The sequence below is a fragment of the Oreochromis aureus genome, linkage group 3 (assembly GCF_013358895.1).
Source record: "Oreochromis aureus strain Israel breed Guangdong linkage group 3, ZZ_aureus, whole genome shotgun sequence".
NCBI lineage: Eukaryota > Metazoa > Chordata > Actinopteri > Cichliformes > Cichlidae > Oreochromis > Oreochromis aureus.
In genome coordinates, this window is record NC_052944.1 from 83666533 (window position 1) to 83693526 (window position 26994).

General features: G+C 45.0%; 1 protein-coding gene across 1 annotated transcript; it reads right to left on the minus strand.

The window, feature by feature from the left end:
• Window positions 1-1803: 1803 nt before the first annotated feature.
• On the minus strand, window positions 1804-22847 carry LOC120434430. Its single transcript, XM_039602517.1, has 7 exons — window positions 22783-22847; window positions 22541-22671; window positions 17800-18003; window positions 17475-17720; window positions 17230-17388; window positions 16983-17078; window positions 1804-1862 (listed from the first exon to the last, which is right to left on the minus strand). The coding sequence occupies exons 1-7, from the start codon at window positions 22845-22847 to the stop codon at window positions 1816-1818; spliced, it is 948 nt and encodes a 315-aa protein (XP_039458451.1). The 3' UTR covers window positions 1804-1815.
• Window positions 22848-26994: the final 4147 nt, after the last annotated feature.

Consider the following 26994-nt stretch of genomic DNA (forward strand, 5'->3'; position numbering starts at 1 on the left):
TGGGTGAGAAAAACATACCATGTCATAACTGCTTTAAGTCATACAGAATACAGGGAGTGCAGAATTATTAGGCAAATGAGTATTTTGTCCACATCATCCTCTTCATGCATGTTGTCTTACTCCAAGCTGTATAGGCTGGAAAGCCTACTACCAATTAAGCATATTAGGTGATGTGCATCTCTGTAATGAGAAGGGGTGTGGTCTAATGACATCAACACCCTATATCAGGTGTGCATAATTATTAGGCAACTTCCTTTCCTTTGGCAAAATGGGTCAAAAGAAGGACTTGACAGGCTCAGAAAAGTCAAAAATAGTGAGATATCTTGCAGAGGGATGCAGCAGTCTTAAAATTGCAAAGCTTCTGAAGCGTGATCATCGAACAATCAAGCGTTTCATTCAAAATAGTCAACAGGGTCGCAAGAAGCGTGTGGAAAACCCAAGGCGCAAAATAACTGCCCATGAACTGAGAAAAGTCAAGCGTGCAGCTGCCAAGATGCCACTTGCCACCAGTTTGGCCATATTTCAGAGCTGCAACATCACTGGAGGGCCCAAAAGCACAAGGTGTGCAATACTCAGAGACATGGCCAAGGTAAGAAAGGCTGAAAGACGACCACCACTGAACAAGACACACAAGCTGAAACGTCAAGACTGGGCCAAGAAATATCTCAAGACTGATTTTTCTAAGGTTTTATGGACTGATGAAATGAGAGTGAGTCTTGATGGGCCAGATGGATGGGCCCGTGGCTGGATTGGTAAAGGGCAGAGAGCTCCAGTCCGACTCAGACGCCAGCAAGGTGGAGGTGGAGTACTGGTTTGGGCTGGTATCATCAAAGATGAGCTTGTGGGGCCTTTTCGGGTTGAGGATGGAGTCAAGCTCAACTCCCAGTCCTACTGCCAGTTTCTGGAAGACACCTTCTTCAAGCAGTGGTACAGGAAGAAGTCTGCATCCTTCAAGAAAAACATGATTTTCATGCAGGACAATGCTCCATCACACGCGTCCAAGTACTCCACAGCGTGGCTGGCAAGAAAGGGTATAAAAGAAGAAAAACTAATGACATGGCCTCCTTGTTCACCTGATCTGAACCCCATTGAGAACCTGTGGTCCATCATCAAATGTGAGATTTACAAGGAGGGGAAACAGTACACCTCTCTGAACAGTGTCTGGGAGGCTGTGGTTGCTGCTGCACACAATGTTGATGGTGAACAGATCGAAACACTGACAGAATCCATGGATGGCAGGCTTTTGAGTGTCCTTGCAAAGAAAGGTGGCTATATTGGTCGCTGATTTGTTTTTGTTTTGTTTTTGAATGTCAGAAATGTATATTTGTGAATGTGGAGATGTTATATTGGTTTCACTGGTAAAAATAAATAATTGAAATGGGTATATGTTTGTTTTTTGTTAAGTTGCCTAATAATTATGCACAGTAATAGTCACCTGCACAGACAGATATCCCCCTAAAATAGCTCAAACTAAAAACAAACTAAAAACTACTTCCAAAAACATTCAGCTTTGATATTAATGAGTTTTTTGGGTTCATTGAGAACATGGTTGTTGTTCAATAATAAAATTATTCCTCAAAAATACAACTTGCCTAATAATTCTGCACTCCCTGTAGATATCAGACAATTAGTTATGTTAAACTTTCCTAGCAGTCCTTCACAAACAGGGAACAGTCTGTCTATTCTCTCCATCTGTCAGCTGCTGCTGGCTCTTCCTCCTCCTCTTCCTCACACACTGCTGAGTTTGTCCTGGTGGATCATCAGGGGTGCAAAGCCTCACAGATGATGTGCAGCAGTGGGTCCCTCAGTCTGTCCTCACTCTGGACACTTGCAGTTGTCACACAAATCAAATGTGTGATAAGCTGCAGGATTCAAACACAAGTGTAACTTATAAATACATGTTCATACTTTTATTCCACAATCAGAGAGAAAGAAACAGAGAGAGAGTGCAGGACAGACAGACAGGTGACAGTCTCAGGTGTACACACTGCTACAAAACAGCACAAGAGAAGGAGGATTTAGTGTTTGTGTTATTACGAGTGCTAAACAAGAAGAGTTCCCAGATGGTCCAGTGGACACGTGTGACTCCTGTGATTAAAGCATCTTTCTTTCAGCTTAACGAGTGAACCGTCAGCTCGTTCAAACACACGTTAAAGTCCGTTTGGCTCGACACCACCGAACAGAGGCAGCAATATAACATAGCTAACATTAACAGTGCAGTGAATCCTGCTTGTGCCGTCATATTCAGGACTGCAAACCGAGCAGCATCACTGACTTTCAGCTTGTTGTGTTTGTGGATATATGACTGACTTTAATTATCCATGAAATCATCACATTCTCTGTAAGATTAAGGTCGACTATTGAACGACGTATATTTTAAAGTAAAGGCTTCAAAGTTGACGCTGAAAGTACAAACATTACTAATGTCACATAACTTTGCCGACATGTGGCCAATAGTGATGTTTTAATGTTCTTCGTTATTAAACATTTGCACATAAATAAGTTACATCATATTCAGTACTTACTTTTAAAGGTTTACTCTTCGGCCGCTCTGCTTCACCCCATTGTTGCCAACTCCTCAGTAAGGAAAATCGCTATTGGCTGTCCTAAAAATCGCTAGAACTCGCTAAATGACGTAATCGCCTAATTTGCATAATTGGTCATGTTAATGCAATTGTAACCTACGTTGTTGGAGAGAGAAATAACATTGTGGAAGAGACATACAGTGAGTAAAAAACGTCCTAAATGCATTTAAAATGTATTTAGGACTACAAATTAAATTTCTTTTAGGAATTATTGTTTTTTTTTAATGTCACAGTTTCAACCCTGCTCCTTTATCCGGGCTTGGACTGGAAAAAGTGACCTGAAATAGGCACTCTGGTGGAGTTTCTTTGTGTGTTTGTGTTTAAACCTTGCGATCCACAAAACAGCATAACAGTAAGAGAAGAACTGACTGTGTTACAGTCAGTGCGGGAGCAGCGCGATTCATTTGCAGTTTGGAGACATAGGTGTGCACATCACCTGCCCTTATAGCCAGTGTTGGGGAGTAACGGAATACATGTACCGCCTGTCACGGTCCTGGGTCGGTTCGACCCAGCATTTTGAGTTCCTTAGGTTTTGGTTTATCTTTGCATTATGGATTAGTTCTTATTCTTTGGTGATACTGTTTTGATTATAATTATATCCTGATTCTTTAGCCGTCCGATGATGATGATGATGATTATTATTATTTCTGGTTTAGGTTTTGTTATTTGTTCTCCTAGTGTTAAGTCCGTGCTCCCCCTGTTCTGTGTGATCCCTACCTGTGTATCCCCTCTGTGTAAAGCCCGCGTCTCTGAGTCGGTGTCTTCGCGTGTGTTTTGAGTTTCCTGTTTTATTGTGAAGATCTGTCTTATGCCAGTATGTTCAGTTTGCGTTTCCCCCTCCTCGTCTTGTCAATCACAATCAGCTGTGCCTCCCGCCTGTGTATAGTTTCCTCGTTCCCTTCTGTGTATTTATTGTGCGTGTTCACTTGTGTTAGTTGCTAGTCCGTCTGTGTTACTTCCATGCGTGTTCCTCCTAGAGTCATCCGTTCAGGTTTGTTCTGTTAGTCACTCCCAGTTTAGGTCACCTTTAGGTTTTGTTTTGCTTGCCATGTTTCTGTTTGTGCCACCGTTGTGTTAATAAAAGCTCGCTCACATCCAAGCCAGTGCCTGCGTCTGGATCCTGTCTCTCACTCACCACACGTCTGCCCCCGCAGCCGTGACAGTACGGACTAGCCACTATGGATCCAGCGGCACTGGATTCTTCCGAGGAGCTCCGCGGTGATATAATTTACTCCGTGGAGAAACTGATCAACCTTTGGCTCACTTTTGAGGAGAGTGAACTGCGCCAAGCCATAGCTCACCGGCTACAGCGTCTGGTCTCCGGTCTCCCCTGGTTGCTCTCTTCACTTCACCCGCTCTTTCAGGATTTCATTGTGAACGAGCTCCACCTTCACCCAGCCGCTACCGACCGCCTGCTCAGTTCGACGGAGGATGTGCGACCCGCACCGCCGGATGTGGAGTTACCCGGCCCGTCGGAGCTGACTTCGAGCAGAAAGCGACGACTGCGCCGCCGGCGCGTCACCCCACAGCCGGATGTTGGGACTTCAGATATGCCGGCTGTGGTGAGTGGAAAAGACGCTTTTTCTGTTTCCTCGGACTTAGCGACAGTTTATTCAGGGGCCGTTTTCTACGCAGCCGATGAGGATAATGGTGTTTTCCCTGGCTCACCTGCTACTGTTGCCAATAAGACTGTATTTCCTGAGACCTTAGCTGCTTTAGAGACGGTAACTCTCTCCAGGGCCTCCCCAGAGGCTGAGTTACAGCCCTCAGCCCACTCTGGACCCCTGGAGGCTAAGAACCCAGCTAAGGACTGCACCTGGCTGTCGCTGCCTGAGCAGGATCAGTGCTCTGCCCAGCTGCAGTCTGCTCTGTGTTTGCCAGAGGCCCGTGCGCCTGCTGGTTTTGTTTCGTCCCGGCCAGAGGCCCGTGCGCCTGCTGGTTCTCTTCTGTCCCTGCCAGAGGTCTCCGCACCTGCTGGTTCTGTTCCGTCTCTGCCAGAGGTCCCCGCACCTGCTGGTTCTGTCCTGTGTGTGCCAGGGGCTCCAGCGCCCACTGGTTCTGAGACTAGGGGGCCCGAGGAGCCCGTCCAGATTCCTGCCTCGTCAGCTGGAGGGCCCGAGGAGCCCGTCCAGCCCCAAGACTCGTCAGCTGGAGGTTCAGGAGAACCTAGCCAGCTTCCTGCCTCATCAGCTGGAGGGCCTGAGGAGCCCGTCCAGTCTTCTGCCTCGTCAGCTGGACGGCCCGAGGAGCCCGTCCAGCTGCCAGCTGCAGCCTCATCATCCTCGCCAGCTGCAGCCTCTGAGTCATCAGCCTCTGAGTCATCATCCTCGCCAGCTGCAGCCTCATCATCCTCGCCAGCTGCAGCCTCATCATCCTCGCCAGCTGCAGCCTCATCATCCTCGCCAGCTGCAGCCTCATCATCCTCGCCAGCTGCAGCCTCCGAGTCTTCATCCTCGCCTGCTGCAGCCTCATCATCCTCGCCTGGTCCAGCTTCAGCGTCGCCTGGTCCAGCTTCAGCGTCCTCAGCGTCGCCTGCAGCAGCCTCTGCTTCAGCTTCACCCGCTTTGCCTGGTCCAGCCTCCGCTTCAGCCTCGCTTGCAGCAGTCTTCTCATCAGCCTCCGCTTCAACTGCAGCATCTACGTCACCGCCTGCAGCATCTACGTCACCGCCTGCAGCATCTACGTCACCGCCTGCAGCATCTACGTCACCGCCTGCAACAGTCCCGCTGCCGTCAGGTTCTGCCTCTGTCTTCATCCACGCCTGGTCCAGCCTCTGCTTCGCCGTCGCCTGGTCCAGCCTCTGCTTCGCCGTCGTCTGGTCCAGCCTCTGCTTCGGATTCGCCTGTCCAGCCCTCTGCCTCGTCCGCTGGGGCGCCCGAGGAGCCCGTCCAGGCTAGGGCTTCGTCGGTGGGTGGGTCCGAGGAGCCCGTCCAGCACTATGCCTTGTCAGCTGGGGGTCTTGGAGGACCCAGCCAGCACATCCTCATGTCTACTGACGGTTCCGAGGGGACCGTTCAGCCACCACCTGCAACCTCCACATCGTCGCCTGCAGCGCCCGCACCCTCGCCTGCAGCAGCACCCTCACCTGCAGCCGTCTCCTCATCAGCAGCTTCATCCACACCGCCTGCAGCCGCCTCCTTGTCAGCTGCATCAGCGCCGCCTGCAGCAGCTTCAGCAGCTCCATTCACGCCGCCAGCAGCAGCTTCATCATCCACGCCTGGTCCTGCAGCAGCCTCGTCCGGTCCAGCCTCTGCTTCGGCCTCGTCCAGTCCAGCCTCTGCCTCGGCCTCGTCCGGTGCTGCAGGGATCACGCCACCTTCAGGTCCCAAACTGCCGCCTCGACATCATCGGTCATTTGTCAGGCTGCTTGTTGGGCATCATCACCACCGTGGCCGGCCTCCGGACTTCCGTAGCCTCCCCCGCCTTCCGCGTGGACGACCACCTGAACGCCGCCACTGCCTTCCGCGTGGCCGGCCTCCGGGCTTGCTCCGCCGCCTCCGCCGCCGCCATGCGCGCGGTCGGCCCCCAGAACTATTTCCACACGGCCACCATTGCCGTCCACACGGCCGCCCCCCGGAACTGTTTGTCCGTCATCGCCGTTGCCGTTCACGCGGCCGGCCTCCGGACCTGCCCCGCTGCCGCTGCCTTTTGCACGGTCGGCCTCCGGAACTGAACTGTTTTGGCCTCCTGCACTGTCGGCCTCCGGGTCGGCCCCCTGAACTGTTTCTGTATCTGTTTTCCTTGACCATCGGGGTTTTTGGTTTGTTTTTGGACTCTGTCACGGAGCAGAAACGGGAGCTGGAAGCATGTTAATATAATAATAACCACTGCAGCCAAGAAGAGTGCCTGACGAGCCCATTTGTAAGTAAGCTATTAAGACTCAACTGTACACTGTGTTCGTGTTTTCCTCCGGAAAAAATAAGTTCCGTTGGACCAGCCTTTCAACGCCTCTTTCTGTCTCTCACAAGCAAAGTTGACCCAGACAACAAAGTAAAGCTAGTTTTCGGCTACCAGCCCGACACGGAACCTTTACTACTGTTCGGAGCCGCGGACCTTCAGTAACAGTAATAAATCACAGCAATAGTACATTCACGTAGTTGTAAACAGCATGATAATATATTAAGTAATCCAAGGTATTCAGAATACGTTACAGAATACATTTTGGGGCATGTATTCAGTATTCTGTAATGGAATACATTTTAAAAGTAACCTTCCCAACACTGCTTATAGCAGCTGCCTATCCTCTGCCTGTGAGCGCTTTGACACGGGCGAGGTGCCCACGGCAGCACCCGCTACTTGTTGAGAGTAAGAGCAATACACGCTTTCACGTCAAAAAGTTGTCATAAATAAGTCTCCAATAACACGAGAAAAAGTCGCCAGGTTTTGTCGCTAGTTGGTTTTTAGAAAAAAGGGTCTGAAAACTCACTAAATATAGCGACAAAGTCGTTAAGTTGGCAACACTGCTTCAACCATCTGCTGTTTTTTCATAAAAAATATCCACACCCACTGCCGTGCTATGAATTCTGGGATATTTTGGGCTATGAGGATACACCTGACCCATCCTTCAAATTCGGGAAAATAAAGGACGGATTTTTGGCTGCATCTGGAGTAGCATTCAAATTGGGACTGCCTTCGGTGCATCGCTGTGACATAATCTGCCTTAAAAAGTGGCCTTGAAGACTGTAGACCATGAATTTGGACACACGATAGCTGTGTCCCAAAACGTAGGCTGCATCCCCCTGAGGTCGCATTTGAACGCCGATTACGTCACAGCCAGGCGATGAAGGCTGTCCCAATTTGTCGACTCCTTAAAATGCGGCCGACAAATGGGTCCTTCATTTCCTCTGAATTCGAAGGATGGGTCGGGTGTGTCCTTTGCGGCCCACCACATCCGAGAATTCATAGCACGGCCCAGCCAATTTCAGTTTCTAGCAATGGCGGCCACTACTAAGTTTTGATATTACTCTCATTAATCTTTCTGGGTCACAAAATAATCTTTTATCATATTTTCAGGCGAGAAAGTAGCCATTTAAACTTCAAATACCTGCTTGGTTTATCGAGACATTGCATATTTGCAAAGGTGCTCCAACGTTTTCAGAGACGTCTGTTACCCACCTGGTCGATAGCAAACTGGGGGGCTCAATGCTCACTCGAGCCGGAGAGAGCAGCGGACTCCTGGCTTCATTGTTTTTTTAGACCCCACTGTCTTTCGCTACTCAGGTTAAACATGATATATAATAGGGTGACCATATTTTGATTTCCAAAAAAGAGGGCACTTAGCTCAGTCATGAAGAACTTGCTTAAAGAAACATATTTAACATATTTAAACGAGGCCTTCTCTGTGCGGTTAATGAATTATGAAATAAAATATCTCATATAGGCTTTTACAAGTCAACAAGTGGGACAAAAAACTGGCCAGGGCATTTTGACTAGAGACCGGTATTATAGGAAAAGTCATAAAGCCTTTGAATGAAAACAAACGCTGTTGTGACTGATGTGCTCTGTCTTGTTGGATTTCTATACATGTTACATCAGATAAAAACTTTGGTTGTAAGATTCAAATAATTATTTAATAAAAGCTACACATTTTAAATGAGAATAAGAAGGAAAAAAAATATTTCTTTGTGCCCCCATTTCCCTGTTAATACCCTACCTGCCCCACTGGGAAAACTTTGCTAGACCCGCCCCTGCACAGTTACCAGCTGTTAGCTACACAGAAAAGGATCTTGGTGTTATTTGTCTCTCAAACAGTTCATAACTTCCCTTCAACTCATTCATGTCACCCAAAAGGTAAACCTGTTTCTCCATCACCTGTTCAGCTCTGATGATTCAGTAAGGACATCTCCTGGTTTCATCTTCATGTCTCCCTCTCACCAGATAACCAAACCGATATCATATGGGCTCAAATTGTGGTCATAAATATTTTGTACTTGTAAATCAGGATTTGTATGTGTAAAAAGAATTTGTGTGTGCGTAAAAAAGATTTGTAAAAAAAGAAAAAAAGAAAACCATCGGCCCGTAAAAACAAAAAATCACCATCATGGCCAGTCCAGCTATGGTCGGTACGAGGGAAATTTCTTTTGCTGTTCATCTGAAAAGATGCACTTGCGCTTTAGGATCTTTTAAACATCATTAGACGCATCGCTGCGTGCTGTCAGTCCCATCTGTGAGCGCAGAACAAGCGCTGTCAAAATGGCAGTTCGGGGATGACGTCTCGCACATGGGTCCTCTGTCGGGGAATATAGGAAAACCCGGACATTTTTATAAATCTCGAAAATCCCCCCGGACAGAACGTGAAAAGTTGACATGTCCAGGGAAAAGAGGATGGTTGGTCAACCTAATATATAAATCACTCGGAAAACGTAAACATTTAATTGTTTGGCTTTTTTTTCCGGAGTTTTATTTGTTCCGGGGGTAAATCGGTTTGGCTGAGATCAAAGTTATTAGATTAGATTACAATACATAAAACTTTATTAATCCATCGGGTGGGTTCCTCCAGGATTTTCACAAAGCTGTATAAACGTCAAATAGAAAACTGATTAAACAGAAGTGTGAGACGGTCGAGAATTTACGCCAGTGTCCTGTTATATTTTAGATAGCAAGGAGCAGATGGCCGAGTTTATTAAACTCCACCGAGACAGCGGTGACGCAAATCTGAAGGCTAGACCGTCCAATTTCACAGCCAGAAATTAATATATTTCATAAGCTGCAGCAGATTTTCAGTTTCATCATAATTACCATAGAGTGAGCACATGAAACTGGGGTGCTGGTGTTTCTGTAAAAAAGGTGGACAACCACAAAGCTGGTATTTTTCTTTCAATGCAGACTAACTCACTTAACCACAGAGCACAAAGCAAGCATGTTCTCACAACAGGAACACTGTTAATAACCAAAACAGGATGTACTTCAGTGATAAACCAAGCAGATATTTGAGGTTTACACAGCTATGTTCTCACCTGTTAAAATGTATGTAAATATGTTATTTTGTGACCCAGAAAGAGTAGTATTTCAAACTCTTTAGACATGCTCCTACTCCATTGCCATGTTTGAAAAGTATTTTTATATTATTATAAATTTTATAAATTATAATGTAATTAATAAAGTATTGAAAAAATATTAATATTACAGCTAAGTAGCTGTCGCCATTGTTGGCAACTGAAATTGGCAGGGCCGCGCTATGAATTCTGGGATAGGTTGGGCCACTAAGGATGCACTGACCCATCCTTCAAATCCGGGGAAATGAATGACGCATTTGTCGGCCGCATTGGAAGCAGCCTTTGTTGTGTTGCTATGACGTAATCAGCCTTTAAATGTGGCCCCCAGAGGACGCAGCCCATGAATTGAGACATAGCATTTATCAGAGTTACAGGGGGTTGGGACCTATGGACCATGGACAGGTCATCACGGTGTTGCAGGGCTAACACAAAGAGACACAACCATTTGCACTCACATTTACACTTAATGGATAATTTAGAATCACCAAATAACCTAACCCCAATAACTGGATGCCTTTTAACTGTGGGAGCAAACCAGAGTACACAGAACCCACTGGAAACTTGGCCAGATTGTGGAATTGAAACCAAGACCTTCTCGCTTTGAGGCAACAGTGCTAACCACCATGTCACCGAGCTGTCAATCCAAACTCTAAAAAAGTAGGAAAACTATGGTTATAAGGCTTGCTGCAGAATTTCCTTTACATTTTTGTCCTTGACAGGTCAAACCCCAATAAATACTGGAGGAAAACATCTGGTCCATGAACATATATCCAAGAATTCAGGCTGGCATTGGCAGCAAAGGATTTTCAAGCATCATACATATACATACACATATATATATATGTGTATGTATATGTATATATAGATATATATAGATATATATATATACTGTTTATAAGTACTGTTTATAAGATTGGGGAAACCTGCAGTCAGCTGAGACTCACTTGGATGAGTGACGAAACGTTTCTCCCACTGAAAACGCTACGTCCAGGTGAACAGAATCAACTTTTGGAGATTTACTTTCCTGGATGATTGAGAATGCATCAAGATGTCTACATGTTCCTTCCTGTTTTTAAAATGAACAGCTCTGTGTTAAAACACCTGCAGCTGAAGTGTTTTCTTTTAATCAGAAACAGGATGCTGGACGACTGCAGAGCCGTTAGCTTCAGTTAACCACAGACCACAAACACACAGTCCAGCTCACAGTGAACAACACTCAGTAAGGACAGAGTGAAAGCCTTCATGAACTTAAGTCTCATTATACGTATATACTAAACTGAGTCAGATGGATCTGCAGAGAAAATGTTCTCATAATAAAACTATTCTCATTAAGCACATTGTTTGGTTGCATGGTTACAGCACAATAAATCAACCACCCTGAGTCATAATAATTATCAGAATACTTATAACACAGGCCAAGGAGAAGCCATGCGCCAGCACCATGCAGAGTAGCTACCTGAATGCTACTCCAATAGAGACTGATTATCTTGTTAACAATTTCCGCTCTATTTCTCTAAAACAAATACTTTAAAGCAGATCATTCGTAGGAAATGCATATAAAAGCATAAAAGAGCAATAAGTGTAAGGGATAAAACAGTCAAAATTTTTTAAAATGATTAAAAGTAATTAAGAATAAACCGAAGATAAGAATAAGCATTAAGGTAACTAACAAGCAAGCGTTAACTGGTAAAAAAGGCGAGGGTAAATAAGTGAGTTTTTAACCACGATTTGAAGGAATGGATGGAATCGGACTCGCGTATAGCGATGGGGAGGTTATTCCATAGATCGGGTGCAGCCAAGGCAAACGCGCGGTCACCTCTAGTCTTCAGCCGGGATCTCAGCAGTACCAAGAGTGACTGGGAAGATGATATTAGTGCTCTAGTAGGGGTGTATCTAAGTAGCTCAGTGAGGTAGCTTGGCGCTATATTTTTAATAATTCGGAAGGTGAGCAGCAGGATTTTGAATTGAATGCGATACTTAACGGGAAGCCAGTGCAGATCAGCAAGGACAGGGGTAATAGAGACACGCCGCCCACTACCAGCAAGGAGACGAGCAGCTGCATTCTGAACCATTTGGAGTCTATGGAGGAGAGTAGAGTTAAGACCAAAGTAAAGGGAGTTGCAATAATCCAACCTAGATGTCACGAAGGCGTGGATAAGCTTTCCAGGTCTCTATGCGGAACATAATGTCTGGTCTTACTAATAAGACGCAGTTGATGGAAGCAAGATTTAACAACAGAAGACACTTGTTTGTCGAATTTAAAAGAGCTGTCCAAAAATACACCCAGGTCACTAACAGTGTCGGTGAGGAAACTGTTAAAGGAACCGAGGGCCTCTCGGAGTTGGCTCTTTGGTCTCGACTATGGTGCAGAGTTTGAAATCTAGACAGACTGAATCTATGGACAGGTGTCCTTTATACAGGTAATGAGTTGAGAAGGCTTCCAATGTCAGGTCGTTACTTGTATGAACTACACATGGGAACCAGAAATCTTGCTGCTTAATCAAGTACTTATTTCCTTCATGGAAATGCTAATTAATTTAAAACTTTTTTGAAATGCATTTTTCTGACCATTATAATGCAGATAGATCCTGTAGCTTCAACTCTCCTGTCTCGTGGTTCACTACGAAACTTAGTGACCTAAACACCACCAGCGGCTGACTCACTGTCCACTTTGAGGCTTGTAAGTGAGGTCGTGAAAGGTCTCATAAAGCAGCTCTCTCTTAACCCTTTAAGACCTACCATAGAACCAAGTCCGCCACAGCTTATATTATATTTTTTACATGCTGTAGTGCCAATTTTGGAGCATTTCAAGTTGATATACATCAATACAACCATTATAGCCCAAATTTTAATAATATGTATGCATTAAGTCCATAGTAATTACATAAATTGCAAAAAAGTGCAATAAACTACAAGAGGGAGAGGGAGTTCCAGTTAAGGAAGGAGTTGGAGCTTAGGCGTTTAGACGCAGAGCTTGCTAGAGCCAGGGAGGTTGAATTGAAAAAGGTGGAGGCGGAGACAGCTGTTAAGTTGCGACAGCTGGAACTCCAGCAGGCTTCCCTTCCTCCGACTGCCTCCATTCGCCAGGCAGACACACCGTTTGATGTAGGAAAAAACAGTCGTCTGGTTCCGGTGTTCCGTGACACTGAGGTTGACAGCTACTTCGAATCGTTTGAACGGATAGCCACAGCTTTGCACTGGCCACGGGATTCGTGGGCCATTTTGCTCCAATGTAAGCTGGCAGGTAAGGCTCAAGAAGTTTGTTCCTCGTTGTCAGCTGAGGACAGCTTGGACTATGACAAGCTGAAAAGTGCTATCCTGCTGGCTTATGAGCTGGTCCCAGAAGCCTATAGGCAGCGTTTCCGGGGGTTTCCGGGGGTTGAAAATCGTTTTTGTTTTTTTAACATATATTTCTAGTTAGAGAAATTTAAGAGGCTTATCCCTCAAAACTGTAAATACAAAAAAGTTGCACAAACTAGTTTCCCACCACAGGAAATTTATTTGAAGTGTCTTCATAGTTTTACTTTTGAAATACACCAATTTTTATATACTGCAGGAAAAACGAAAATAAATATTATAGTGCAAATTTGCAAAAAAGCAGCATATGCATCAAAATGAACTATTTCCAGCAGTGCAATTCGAGTTCTAAGCATCCCAGAAACGACACAGAAAGTCATAAAGTCAAAGATAACTTTTAAAAACACCAGTATATGCTCTGAGGCCCTGATAGTAATGACATGCGAAAGTTCGCGCTGACGTCTATTCCAACGTAGGAAGTGTTATGAACAGCTGATCGGATCGGCAAAACGTGTTTCTGGAATATTATGTTTTTGTTGCTGCAAGAGCTTTTTATGCAGTTTTTGCAAAGCTATATGTGGAAGGAAACCGTGACCTAGGGCAAGCTGATGGCATAAGATGTAAGTACAACTTCTCCGGTTTCATATGTAAAAAAAATTATTGCTCTAGCTTACGTGGTTGCAGAGCTACCGGGATTTAAAAATAGTTACGCAAAACGGAGCGTGCCCGCTCCGACCGGTTTTAAAGGGTTAAAGACTCGTTATTGTTCTTCCCTTTTTGAGAGAAAAATCATCCCAGGCTGCTATTATTCACAATAATAATATTCACAATAACCTGACTACTTTGCCCCCTTGATCGACCGCACCCTTCAGACGCCATTGACCTGTGCCACAAGTGCTTGGATTTTTTCAAAGAAATGTTAACTTCATCCATCAGCAGCTTCTAGATTCCATCCAACCTGTAGCACATCTACCCCAATGCTGCTTCTTCTCTTTCTCCTCTGAATTCCTCTCAGGTCACCAAGTGGATCCAAAGCCTACATACTGGACAACATTTTTCAAGGCATCCCCTTGAGTCAGCAGTGGTACCCTTCAGCTTCAAAGCCATCTCAATAACTCAGATCCTCAAGAAGCCAGGTCTGGACCCTGATGACTTTAACAGCTGCTTTAACAGCTATTATTATTAATTAATATTATTATTAACAGCTATCTACTTTAACAGCAACTTTTCTCAGCATAATCTTGGAAAAAGCAGTGACCACCCAACTCCATATACATATGTCAAACCATGAGCTTCCCTTTCAATCTTGCTTCAGAACACACCACAGTACCCTCTGGTTTCAGTCCTATTTCTCAAATAGAACATGGTTCATTACCGTAGGAGGTGCCCACTCCAAATCTGCTCCAGTTAACCATGGCGTACCCTAAGGTTCTGTGCTTTGACCCCTTCTCTTCATCATCTATATGCTCCCCATGGTCAGATCATCCACCACCATAGTCTCTGCTTCCATTCCTATGCTGATGACACAGAATTTTAGCTCAGTTCCGAAGCCTCCACCCTACTCCCCACGCATTCACTTGTTAACTGTTTGCATGAAATCAAAATATGGATGTCAACTAACCTACTCAAGCTCACCAGTAATAAAACACAGCTCTTGGTTGTGGTATCCAAAGAGCTACATGGTTGCCTTATCTATCTTTCTCTTGAGGTTTGTAATCTGGGTGTCATTTTGGACACACTTTCATTCCATGCTCACTTCAAATCTGCCAACAAAACAGCATTTTTGTTTCGACTTTGGCCATCACTCACTGATACTGTAGAAGAAACCCTCATCCACGTCTTTGTCACCAAAATGTCCAAAATGTTCCAAACTCAGCTGGCAGGCTTCTAACGAGCACTAAGCTGGTTAGAAGCCTCAGAGGGCTCCCATTAAAAGGGAGTTTTTCATTCCCACTGTCACCAAAGTGCTTGCTCATAGGGGGTCATATGATTGTTAGGTTTTTCTCTGTATCTATTATTATACAGGGAGTGGAGAATTATTAGGAAAGTTGTATTTTTGAGGAATACTTTTATTATTGAACAACAACCATGTTCTCAATGAACCCAAAAAACTCATTAATATCAAAGCTGAATGTTTTTGGAAGTAGTTTTTAGTTTGTTTTTAGTTTGAGCTATTTTAGGGGGATATCTGTGTGTGCAGGTGACTATTACTGTGCATAATTATTAGGCAACTTAAGAAAAACAAATATATACCCATTTCAATTATTTATTTTACCAGTGAAACCAATATAACATCTCCACATTCACAAATATACATTTCTGACATTCAAAAACAAAACAAAACAAATCAGCGACCAATATAGCCACCTTTCTTTGCAAGGACACTCAAAAGCCTGCCATCCATGGATTCTGTCAGTGTTTTGATCTGTTCACCATCAACATTATGCAGCAGCAACCACAGCCTCCCAGACACTGTTCAGAGAGGTGTACTGTTTTCCTCCTTGTAAATCTCACATTTGATGATGGACCACAGGTTCTCAATGGGGTTCAGATCAGGTGAACAAGGAGGCCATGTCATTAGTTTTTCTTCTTTTATACCCTTTCTTGCCAGCCACGCTGTGGAGTACTTGGACGCGTGTGATGGAGCATTGTCCTGCATGAAAATCATGTTTTTCTTGAAGGATGCAGACTTCTTCCTGTACCACTGCTTGAAGAAGGTGTCTTCCAGAAACTGGCAGTAGGACTGGGAGTTGAGCTTGACTCCATCCTCAACCCGAAAAGGCCCCACAAGCTCATCTTTGATGATACCAGCCCAAACCAGTACTCCACCTCCACCTTGCTGGCGCCTGAGTCGGACCGGAGCTCTCTGCCCTTTACCAATCCAGCCACGGGCCCATCCATCTGGCCCATCAAGACTCACTCTCATTTCATCAGTCCATAAAACCTTAGAAAAATCAGTCTTGAGATATTTCTTGGCCCAGTCTTGACGTTTCAGCTTGTGTGTCTTGTTCAGTGGTGGTCGTCTTTCAGCCTTTCTTACCTTGGCCATGTCTCTGAGTATTGCACACCTTGTGCTTTTGGGCACTCCAGTGATGTTGCAGCTCTGAAATATGGCCAAACTGGTGGCAAGTGGCATCTTGGCAGCTGCACGCTTGACTTTTCTCAGTTCATGGGCAGTTGTTTTGCGCCTTGGTTTTTCCACACGCTTCTTGCGACCCTGTTGACTATTTTGAATGAAACGCTTGATTGTTCGATGATCACGCTTCAGAAGCTTTGCAATTTTAAGACTGCTGCATCCCTCTGCAAGATATCTCACTATTTTTGACTTTTCTGAGCCTGTCAAGTCCTTCTTTTGACCCATTTTGCCAAAGGAAAGGAAGTTGCCTAATAATTATGCACACCTGATATAGGGTGTTGATGTCATTAGACCACACCCCTTCTCATTACAGAGATGCACATCACCTAATATGCTTAATTGGTAGTAGGCTTTCCAGCCTATACAGCTTGGAGTAAGACAACATGCATGAAGAGGATGATGTGGACAAAATACTCATTTGCCTAATAATTCTGCACTCCCTGTAGGATATACTGTACAATATAAAGCGCCTTGAGGCAACTTTTGTTGTGATTTGGCGCTATATAAATGAAATTGAACTGAAATTGAATTGAATTGAATATATAGCACCTTAAGGTGACTTTCACCACTTACCCCTTGTCCAGTCTCTATGTGTGTGTGTGTGTGTGTGTGTCTGTGTGTGTGTGTGTGTGTGTGTGGGCATGTCATGGGTTTAATTGGTTGTCGGGATGTTACAATGTGTTTTCCGTCTTCTGGTTCTCGCACACCCACCTTAATCACACATCTACCTCTGATCGTTGCCTTAGAACAGACTGTGCGAAGTAGAGTCTTATTGGGATGTGTGTGGACATGAAGTAAAGGCCTCGGGGAGACTGGGACAGCGACTGCTGATTCTGGACCTTTCTGAGCTGTTCTTCAAATTCACTGTGAATAAATTCACTGCTGAGCATTTGAAGCCTGCATTTGAGTCCAGCTTTTGAAGTCACCCTGGAACTAAATTGGATGATAATGAATTGTAGAAAATATTACCTCTGTTGTCTCTGACTGGCTGTTGATGATCTGATCCCTTGACATAACTGTACATCACGTGAGTGATGACATCATCGTCTTCAAGTTCTTTATCTGCTAAAATTATACAAATGATATAAAGTAAAAAAGATAAACAGACATCACATTTAAGAAAGTTGTTACTGTAATCATAATGAATGTGAATGATTGTGAACTTTGTTCTACTAAACAAACTCATACATGAAAGTTCAGGAAGTCTGAGTCTCACCTTCACATTTACAGTGAACACATCGTCCCACCAGCAAAAGCAGTAACACCAGTTGAACCACTACATAGGATGATCCAACACATGACAACACAGAGAGAATAGGAGGAGAGAGTGATGGAGGAGGTGTGGATGTAGGTGGAGGTGTGGTGGTGTGTTTGTCTGAAATAAAGCAAACACAGTCATTAAGTTGTCGTCACATTGTGAATGTTGAAAGCTGCAGAAACACAGACAGGTGAGTGTGTCACCTGTGACAGTGATCCAGCTGGATGGAGACTCTCCATGACCGCTGATGTCACACTTGTAGAGGCCTTCATCAGACCTGGAAACATGCTGGATGGTCATGTGACCTGTAGGCTGCTTCCTGATGAGGGAGCCATCTTTATAGAAAGCAGCTGGGAGGTTGGAGGGAGTGGTCTTTGTTTTACAGAGCAGAGTGACGTCATCTCCCTCCATCACAGGGAGGACAGGACTCTGCAGGATCACTGCTCCACCTCAACACAGAGACAAACTACAGCATTTCATCCATTTACACACAGCTTCATCAACACTAACTCCACACACTCAGCTTACCAGTGACTGTCAGGTTAACCATGTTACTGATGGGACCCTCTCTGGACTCACACCAGTAAACTCCACTGTCCCATGGGTACATGTATTCGATTTTACAGGAAGAACCAGCTGGTTTTCCCCACCCATCTCCACACTGAGTCCTCTGTTCTTTGCTTGTGTTTCTCCTCAGAGTCCATCCAGCAGAGCTGTCGTCCTCCTCACAGCTCAGAGACACAGAGTCTAATTTAAAGAACTGAGAGCTGCTGGAACTCACAGTCAGACGAGCTGTGAGGGTTAAAATGAAATAAAATTAAAAAAAACTGATGAACTGTTATACTTTTGTCAAAACTGTTAAAAATCTCAAATTTTATTTATTCTTCATTACTGACCTTGGTTTGTTGTGCAGCTCAGCAGTGAGATCAGAACTAAAGAGAAATGACACTCAGGATGATTTGAGGTGAACATAAAGAACAACTCCACACAAACAGCTGACAAACACACAACCTCATCTCTCTCTCTAATATATATCTGCTCATTTTAACTTGGATACAAGAATCATGTTTCAATAAAGTCTTACTAACGATTTAAAATGTATTTAAGGATGAAAAAAGAAAAAGAAATAGGATCATCCAGTAATAATAATCCCAACTTTGAGTGCCTGATGAACTTCAAACAAGTTTTTATTTGGGAAAACACATTTTAAAAAGTCACTGCTCCTTTTTATCTAAAGAGCTCTTTAAACCATCTATCACCTACCACTACTGTTACTGTAGGTGCTAGTTAGAAATTTACTGTTACACTGTGCAGCTGTGTTGATATAATGAGTGAATGATTTGATCTTTTCACTGCCTGCTGTGTTTCCTCGACTCCTGAGCAAAGATAAAGAGTCAGTTCAGACCTGCAGTTGGTCCTCGTGGTGTTTTGAACTTGAATTCAGCCTGATTTGTTTTTCATGTCTTCTCCTCCATCATCAGTTATCAGGAGAGCAGACAGTCAAAGTACAAGAATTCAAACAAACACAGAGATTCTACTTACAGAGCAGACACAGCACAGATGTTTCCTTCATCGTCCTTCTCACTCGTTTGGGCTTTTTTTCATTTCTCTCACTGACACCAAGTAAAGCCCGCCCTCTTCCTCTGAGCATGTGGTTTGACTGTTTTCCTTTCTATTCTAAGAAATAGAATAGAAAGGTTTTTCTGGGTTTGGGTTTTTTTTTTTTTTTCAAATTAAACCTTTAAAATCCTGCAAGGCCTCGTGTTCTGAAAATAATTTGAATCAAAACCCTCTTGTTGAAAACAGTTTTTACATAATTTCTGAAAAATCGCAAAAATCAAATGTCCTCTGGTGGCATTGAGTTGTAGTTTGAATCATAAACAAATCATTTTTTATTTTGTGGATATACCTAAAAGCATACAGCCTGAACATGTACACTTATCCATGTAGAGGACATGGCTGATGTTTTCTAGTGGTGGACGGATCGATACTAGCCTGGTGAGATCGATTCTTTACTTTGAGTTCTGCTTTTTTACACTGCTGTGCTTTCGGCAAAGACGAAACAGCCAGTCTGTATTTTTACCAGTTGTTTTTGTTGTTGAGAATTTTAATTGTTATTGTTGGGTCTGTGTTTCCACAAGCCCCGCTAATTTAGAAACGTATTCTCGTTAACGACAAAAACAAGACGAACATCTTTTACTTGCTAGCAAGGGAGGCCCCGGCCGGTGTCTCAGAAAGCACTCTGAATCCTACCGCAGACTGACCCCGACGACGGCCTCCACTTGCTGCCTTTCCTTATTGGGAAAACAGTTCACACAATACACAATACAACACAAACACCTCCCTCTGTAAAACCCCCTAATGGTTCTAAGACAAGGCACTATGTGTGTGTGTGTATGTGTAAACATCTGTATGCATGTGCAAGAATGTGTGTGTGTGTGTGTGTAAACATCTGTATGCATGTGCAAGAATGTGTGTGTGTGTGTGTGTGTGTGTGTGTGTGTGTGTGTGTGTGTGTGTGTGTGTGTGTGTGTGTGTGTGTTGAGTGAGTGTATAAGAATGTGTGTCTCTATGTGTGCGTGACTATTTCTAACAACATCCTTAGTCATAAAATGGTAATCTCCCCCACACCCAATATATGGTTCAATTCCTGTATTGGTTCACCATGCACAACACAGTGAAGCCACAAAAGGGCAGGAAGCTTACCACACAAGAAACAGACCTTCAGATAGAATGTATCTGCAATAAAACCTCCACCCAGAGTGGCTGGAGAGGTGGTCAGAGACAAGGGAATGTCTTGATCCTATAGATTGAACTAAGACCTTACAAGTTTAAGAAGCACAATGACAACATTCAACAATTAGACTTAACAGTTATTTTTTACTACAGTTTATCAACAGTATTTGTTTTAATTTGTTTACTGGTTTGCATGCACTTAAGATTTTTCAAAAAAAAAAAGATCACCACCACAATCTTTTATCTCTATTTCCTTTTAAAAGGGAGTTTACCCTTTTAACTGTCGCCAAAGTGCTCAATCAAAGGGGGTCATATGATTGTTGGGTTTTTCTCTCTATGTATTATTTTAAGGTATACCTTACAATATAAAGTGCCTTGAGGCCCCCCTAGGTGGGACGCAGAGCCATTGCAGGGGGGGCGCGGTATGAAAAGGAAAAAATAAACACTTGGATACTGGTAGCATAATGGACAGGTTTTTGACGGGGCGCCCACACAAATGCAAAGCAGGAGATGAATATGTTTCCAAACCAACCTTTCAAGCCAAACACTAGAAAATATGGTGAAGCATATCTTCCTTTTGGCTTCACCTGCACAAGTGCCAAGGTCTCCCCTGCATAATTGGTTTTCCCTTCGTTGGGAATAAACACGGACAAACAGCATCCCACTGTTGTTTGTTTTTACAATCCATTTTTGCACAGAGAGGCATTTTTTGAGAAATGTATTGATAGAAATGTTGAATATTATTACACAGGAAAAAACAACTACACATAAAAGAATTACACCATGACGCCTCTGCCTTTCTAAATAGAGGGACATTAACTGCGTGTGTATATGTAAGCGTGTAAAACCTGAAGATAGTCAGATTAACAGTATTTTGTCTCTATCTGCCATTCTGCAATTCATCTAATGTAAACAGTAACTTGCACACAGCGTGACGTGAAAAAAGGCACATACCTTTGATGTTGCGTGACAAACTCTGTATTCCTCGTCCACACATAAACGCAAAAGAGGAGTTTTAAAAAGTCTCCATTTTTAGTGATTCGAAACGCCATCTACGTGTGGACAAAAAGCCCAAACGCATAGTTTACACTATATGGTTTACTCGCATAGTTTACATCCACACCTACACGGAGGTGTGGATGTAGCATAGAAGAGTTACTAGTGTATTTTATTAGTGCAGATTACTTGTATTTGTTTAATTGTTTATTAAATGTTTGAGGTGTGAAATAAACCGCAATGGACTTTGGAAAAAAAATATTGGTATGTGTGGTTTGTGGATGTGTTTTTGCGGTGGTGGGGGCGCGCAAACATTTTTCTTGTAAAACAAAGGGGGGCCTAGCAAAAGAAGTTTGGGAACCACTGTTTTAGCCAAACATCTCACTAACCACTGCTGCCATAGTGTAAATCAGCATGTTGGTTGTAGTGATCGTCACAGTACAGATTGCTTCATTCACATCATCTTGCAGACTTTCAGAGGGTACTTCACTTAGTCTTCCTAATTTTATACAGAGGGTCCAGGTTTCCAGCTCAGCCATTATCTTCTCTTTTAGGTCATTTGCTCTCAACTTCAACACCTTCAACACATCAGGTGTTCTAGGGGTACCCAATCTCGGAAGGTGGGATTGATTATATCTGAAAGAAAAGTGTAAAAACCTTAAGTAAAAGTATTTCTGGTGTGGAAAGCGCTCCACTGCTGAGTTGGATTATGCGATATGACCAGTCAATCATACAGCTTGATGAGTGGCCTCATTTTGGGCCTCATGTGGAGCCACTGTGAGCAGATGCAGACTGACACAGCCCACAGTGGGCCCAGTACTGATGTGAAAAGCAGGGCACATGTGTTACTCATAATGTGGGCTCCTCACTGGGGCACTCCAGATGTGCCCCAGTGAGGAGCCCATATTGTGGGCTGTGGGCTGCCCAAACTAAGCAAACAGGGTTCCATTGTGGCTGTACCCACAGTATACAAATCCAGAGAGCAGCTGTCTGCTGTCATTTAAGTTTCTATTCATATCTTTCAGCTGAAGAGGAAGAACTCTGTTCTCTGTTTTATCAGGTTATAGATTGGCAGTTACTACCGTATTGTACGGGGTAAGGGCTTCTTTGTGGATCATGTGGAGTACGGTGTGTGTGTTTGAGTGTTGTCGTTGAGGAGTCAAATGGCCAGGAAGCCTCATGCCAGTGATGTCCTCCGCTGCTTTCCATAGCTTTGGTTGTGATTTTGGCTTTTGGCAGAGCAGCTTCCGCACCAAACTGTAATGCAGCTCATCAGCAAGCTCTCGATCGCACATCTGTAGAAATTTAATGTGGGCATTAATGCCAAACTTCCTCAGCCTCCTCAAGAAGTAGAGTCGCTGGGGAGCTTTCCTGATAGCAGTGTCTGTGTGAAGGGTCCAGGAGAGATCCTCGGTGATGTTGACTCCAAGGAATTTGAAGTTTTTGACCCTTTCGACCTTTACACCATTGATGTGGGTAGACTGGTATTCCCTGACAGGTCATTTCCGGTAGTCCACTATCATTTCTCTTGTTTTGCTGACATTGAGAGGCAGGTTATTTTCCAGACACCACTTGTACAGCGCCATCACCTCCTCTCTGTAGGCCGTCGTTGTTTGTGATGAGTCTATGATGGTTGTGTTATCTGCAAACTTGATAATGGTGCTGGACCTATGTTTAGAGACACAGTCGTGTGTGAACAGGAAATAAAGGAGGGGGCTAAGCAAACACATCCCTGTGGTGTTTCTGTGTTTAAAGTGAGTGAAGAGGAAGTGTGCTTACCAACTCTCACCACTCGGAGCCTGTTTGTGAGGAAGTTCAGAATCTATCAGCAGATAGGTGTTCATAGCCCATGGTCGATGAGCTTCAAGGCAAGTTTTGAGGGGATGATGGTGTTAAATGCCAAGCTGTAGTCGATGAAAAGCATTCTTGCATATGTATTCCCTTTTTCCAGGTGAGTGAGAGCAGTGTGCATTGTCAGGGAGATGGCATCCTCAGTGGCTCTGTTTGTTTGATAGGTATACTGAAGAGGGTCCAGCGTGTCAGGGAGGGAGGAGCAGATGTGACCTTTGACAAGCTACTCCAGGCACTTCATGATGATGGATGTCAGTGCAACAGGATGGTAGTCATTCAGACAGGAGACCACTGATTTCTTTGGGACCGGAATGATAGTGGATGTTTTGAGGGCTGTGGGGACCACCGACTGCCTCAGGAAGAGCTTGAAGATGTTGGTGAACACCTCTGCCAGCTGGTCGGCACACACTCTGAGAAGCCGGCCTGGGATGCCGCCTGGACCCAGAGTTTTGTGTGGATTGACTTTCTTGAAGGACCGTCTCACATCTTCTGTTCTGAGTGTTAGATTTACAGCCTGACTGTCTACCTGAGGGTAGAGGATCTGCTCTCTGTTGTCTGCATCAAAACAAGCATAGAAGTAGAGCTCATCTGCAAGAGGTGCAGTGGGTTGAACACTGCCTGTGTTTTCCTTTTGTAGTCGGTGATGCAGCATAGTCCATTCCACAGTCGCCTGGTGTCAAAGCTGTGGTAACTGGACTCCACTTTGTCCCTGAAGTCCTTTCTGGTCTTTTTTATGGTCTTTTGGAGGTCGTACCTGGCTGCTTTATATGCGTCAGCATCCTCTGAATTAAAGGCAGAGGCCTGCTCCTTGAGTTTAGCACAAATGTCTTTATTAACCCAAGGTTTCTGATTTGGATATTTGCAGATGGTGATTTTAGTGATGATCTCATCTATGCATTTTCGAGTGTATCTAATGGCAGAGCCTGTGAGTTCATTGATGTTGCCATCAGCTGGATCCTCAAATATCTGCCAGTCAGTTGTCTGAAAGCAGTCCTGTAAGACCCACTCAGCCTCACTGTCCCATTTGTAAATTACTCTGGAAGTTGATTTTTCCTGTTTAAGCCTTTGTTCATATGCAGGCAGCAGCAGTATGGAACAATGGTCTGCCTTGCCAAAAGCTGGGTGAGAAAGGGTTTGTAGCAGGGTTTGTGGAGTGTAGCAATGATCCAGTGTTTGATCACCTCTTGTAGGGACAGAGATGTGTTGGTAGTATTTGGGGAGAAGTTTCTTCATGTTGGCTCTGTTGAAGTCTCCCAGCACAATAAAGGCAGCTTCCGGATTTTTGTTCTCAAGTCCAATAATGATGTCATACAGTTGGTCCATAACCATAGCTTTATCAGCATGTGGGGAAATGCAAACAGCTGAAAGGAACTGAACTCCCTCGGGAGGTAAAAGAGTCTGACTTTAAAGGTCAGCAGCTCGAGGGTTTGAGAGCAGTAAGTTTTTAAGTTACACACATCTCTATAATACAGGATAATACAGGAATGCTCAGATATGGGGGTGACCGTGGCTCAGGGGGTTGGGAAGCGCACCTGTAACCGGAAGGTCACCAGTTCGATCCCCGGCCTTTCTGTCCTGGTCGTTGTGTCCTTGGGCAAGACACTTTACCCTACTGGTGTTGGCCAGAGGGGCCGATGGCGCGATATGGCAGCCTCGCCTCTGTCAGTCTGCCCCAGGGCAGCTGTGGCTACAACCGTAGCTTGCCTCCACCAGTGTATAAATGTGAGCGTGAATGAATAATGGCATTGTAAAGCGCTTTGGGTGCCTTGAAAAGCGCTATATAAATCCAATCCATTATTATTTAAACACAACACAAACAAGCAACATGGGAAAGTGTTCCAGTGTGTACATCTGATCTGGGACCGCTGCAATCTTCGACTGCGCCTCCAGCTGACCCAATGTCCACATCAGAGGGGAGGTAAGCGTTGGAGGTGGCGTTGGGTAGGGAGGGTGATGCGTCAGTGACTGCTTATCAGTATATGTATGTGTGTGCGTGTCCATAGTTCAGCTGAGACAGTGTCCTTCGCCCTGCCAGGCTAAGTAAACAGTCTTCCAGCCAACCCAGGTGGTCTTATATAGAATGGGAAGGAACAGACTCAACACAGTCGTTATCAGGGAGTTTTTGTTTTTCGAGCCCCGGCTCGGACAGTCTCGGTCGTTGTGTCCTTGGGGAAGACACTTCACCCGTTGCCTACTGGTGGTGGTCAGAGGGCCCAGTGGCGCCAGTATCCGGCAGCCTCGCCTCTGTCAGTGCGCCCCAGGGTGGCTGTGGCTACAATGTAGCTGCCATCACCAGTGTGTGTGTGTGAATGGGTGGATGACTGGATATGTAAAGCTCTTTGGGGTCATTAGGGACTAGAAAAGCGCTATATAAATACAGACCATTTACCATTTGTTTCGCTCCTTGTGTTTCATTCTATGTTTTCCCCACCTATCATGTTTATCCTTGTTCCCCCGGCACATCATCTCTTTCTATCTCTCTCTCTCTCGTGCTCCCTCGGTCTTTCCCTTGCCCTTGTGTTCCCCTCTCTCTCTCCCTTGTCCTTGTTCCTGTGTTCCTATTCTCATGTTCCACCCTTTCTCCCCAGTCGTTTGTATGTTTTCATGTCAGCGTGTTCCAGTTGTCTGTCTAAACTGATTCGTAAGACCAGTAATGTTGTGGGGATGGAGCTGGACTCCCTCAAGGTGGTGTCGGAGAGGCGGATGTTGTCCAAGATAAAGACAATGTTGGATAACACCTCCCACCCACTCCATGACATGCTGGTCAGTCACAGGAGCGCGTTCAGTGAAAGACTGAGAGTACCGAAAAGCACCACTGAATGACACAGGAAATCATTCCTCCCTGTGGCCATCTCCCTGTACAACTCATCCACATAACACACTCTTTACTGCAACAGCTACACCCTTCTGGCACATGTTCTTTTTCAGCTATTTAATGATAAGTGACTTTTATGTGTATATATATGCCTGTATATATTTTTTTAAACCTGACCCATCCTGGCCGCCAGAGATTCTACGCGGCGCGGAGAACAACAAAGGACGGGCCGCTCATCCGAGGCGTAGAACAAAGAAGCACCGGGGGAAACGCGCTGGCATTAGGAACAGACTGAGACAGCAGGCGCATCGCGCACCACTGCCCAGTATCCTACTGGCCAACGTACAATCCATGGAGAACAAACTCGATGACCTAAGAGCAAGAGTCACCTTCCAACGTGACATGAGGGACTGCAACATTCTGTGCTTCACGGAGACATGGCTGACCCCCACCGTGCCGGACCAGGCCGTAACTCCGTCGGATTCATTCTTTGTGCTCCGCGCGGACAGAACGGCAGTGTCGAACAAAACAAAAGGTGGAGGAGTGTGCTTCATGGTAAACAGAAAGTGGTGTGATGCCAGGAGCATTTCTACTCTTTCCAGCAGCTGCTCGCCACATCTGGAACTCCTGAGCATTAAGTGCCGCCCTTTCTATCTGCCCCGTGAGTTCAACTCGGTCATCGCCATGGCAGTCTACATCCCACCCCAAGCGGACACAGGTATGGCTTTGTCCGAACTACATGATGTGCTGAGTTCGCTTCAAAACAAAGATCCGGGCGCAGCCCTCATTGTAGCAGGAGACTTTAATAAAGCGAACCTCAGACAAGTCATGCCAAACTTTTACCAGCATGTCTCGTGTCCAACGAGGGGGGACCGAATTTTGGATCACTGCTACACACCATACAAGCAGGGCTACAAAGCCGTCTCACACCCGGCTTTTGGGAAGTCTGCATTCCAATGTGCGTGTGTGTGTGCGTGTGTGTGTGTGTGTGTGTGTGTGTGTGTGTGTGTGTTCATCATTTTCCTGTTCTGGTGTCTTGGGTAAACCACAGCCTGAAGCATGCCCTGGGGTCCTGCCCTCCTCCTTTTCAGTCTGTTTGCGACCATTGCTGCTGCTGCTGCTCGAAGTTCTGTCCATCCTGGTTCCGACCCCAATTGGGGCAGTCCTTTCTCCAATGTCCATGCTCACCGCAGGTGAAACCTGCATCTTCTTCTGTGTTTTTTGTCCATTCTGAGGTGCCTTTTGACCTCAGTTGCTCCTTCGGTCTCGGTCACGCCCCTTTTGCTGCCCGATCATGCGTGTTGGTCCATCACTGTCCTGCACAG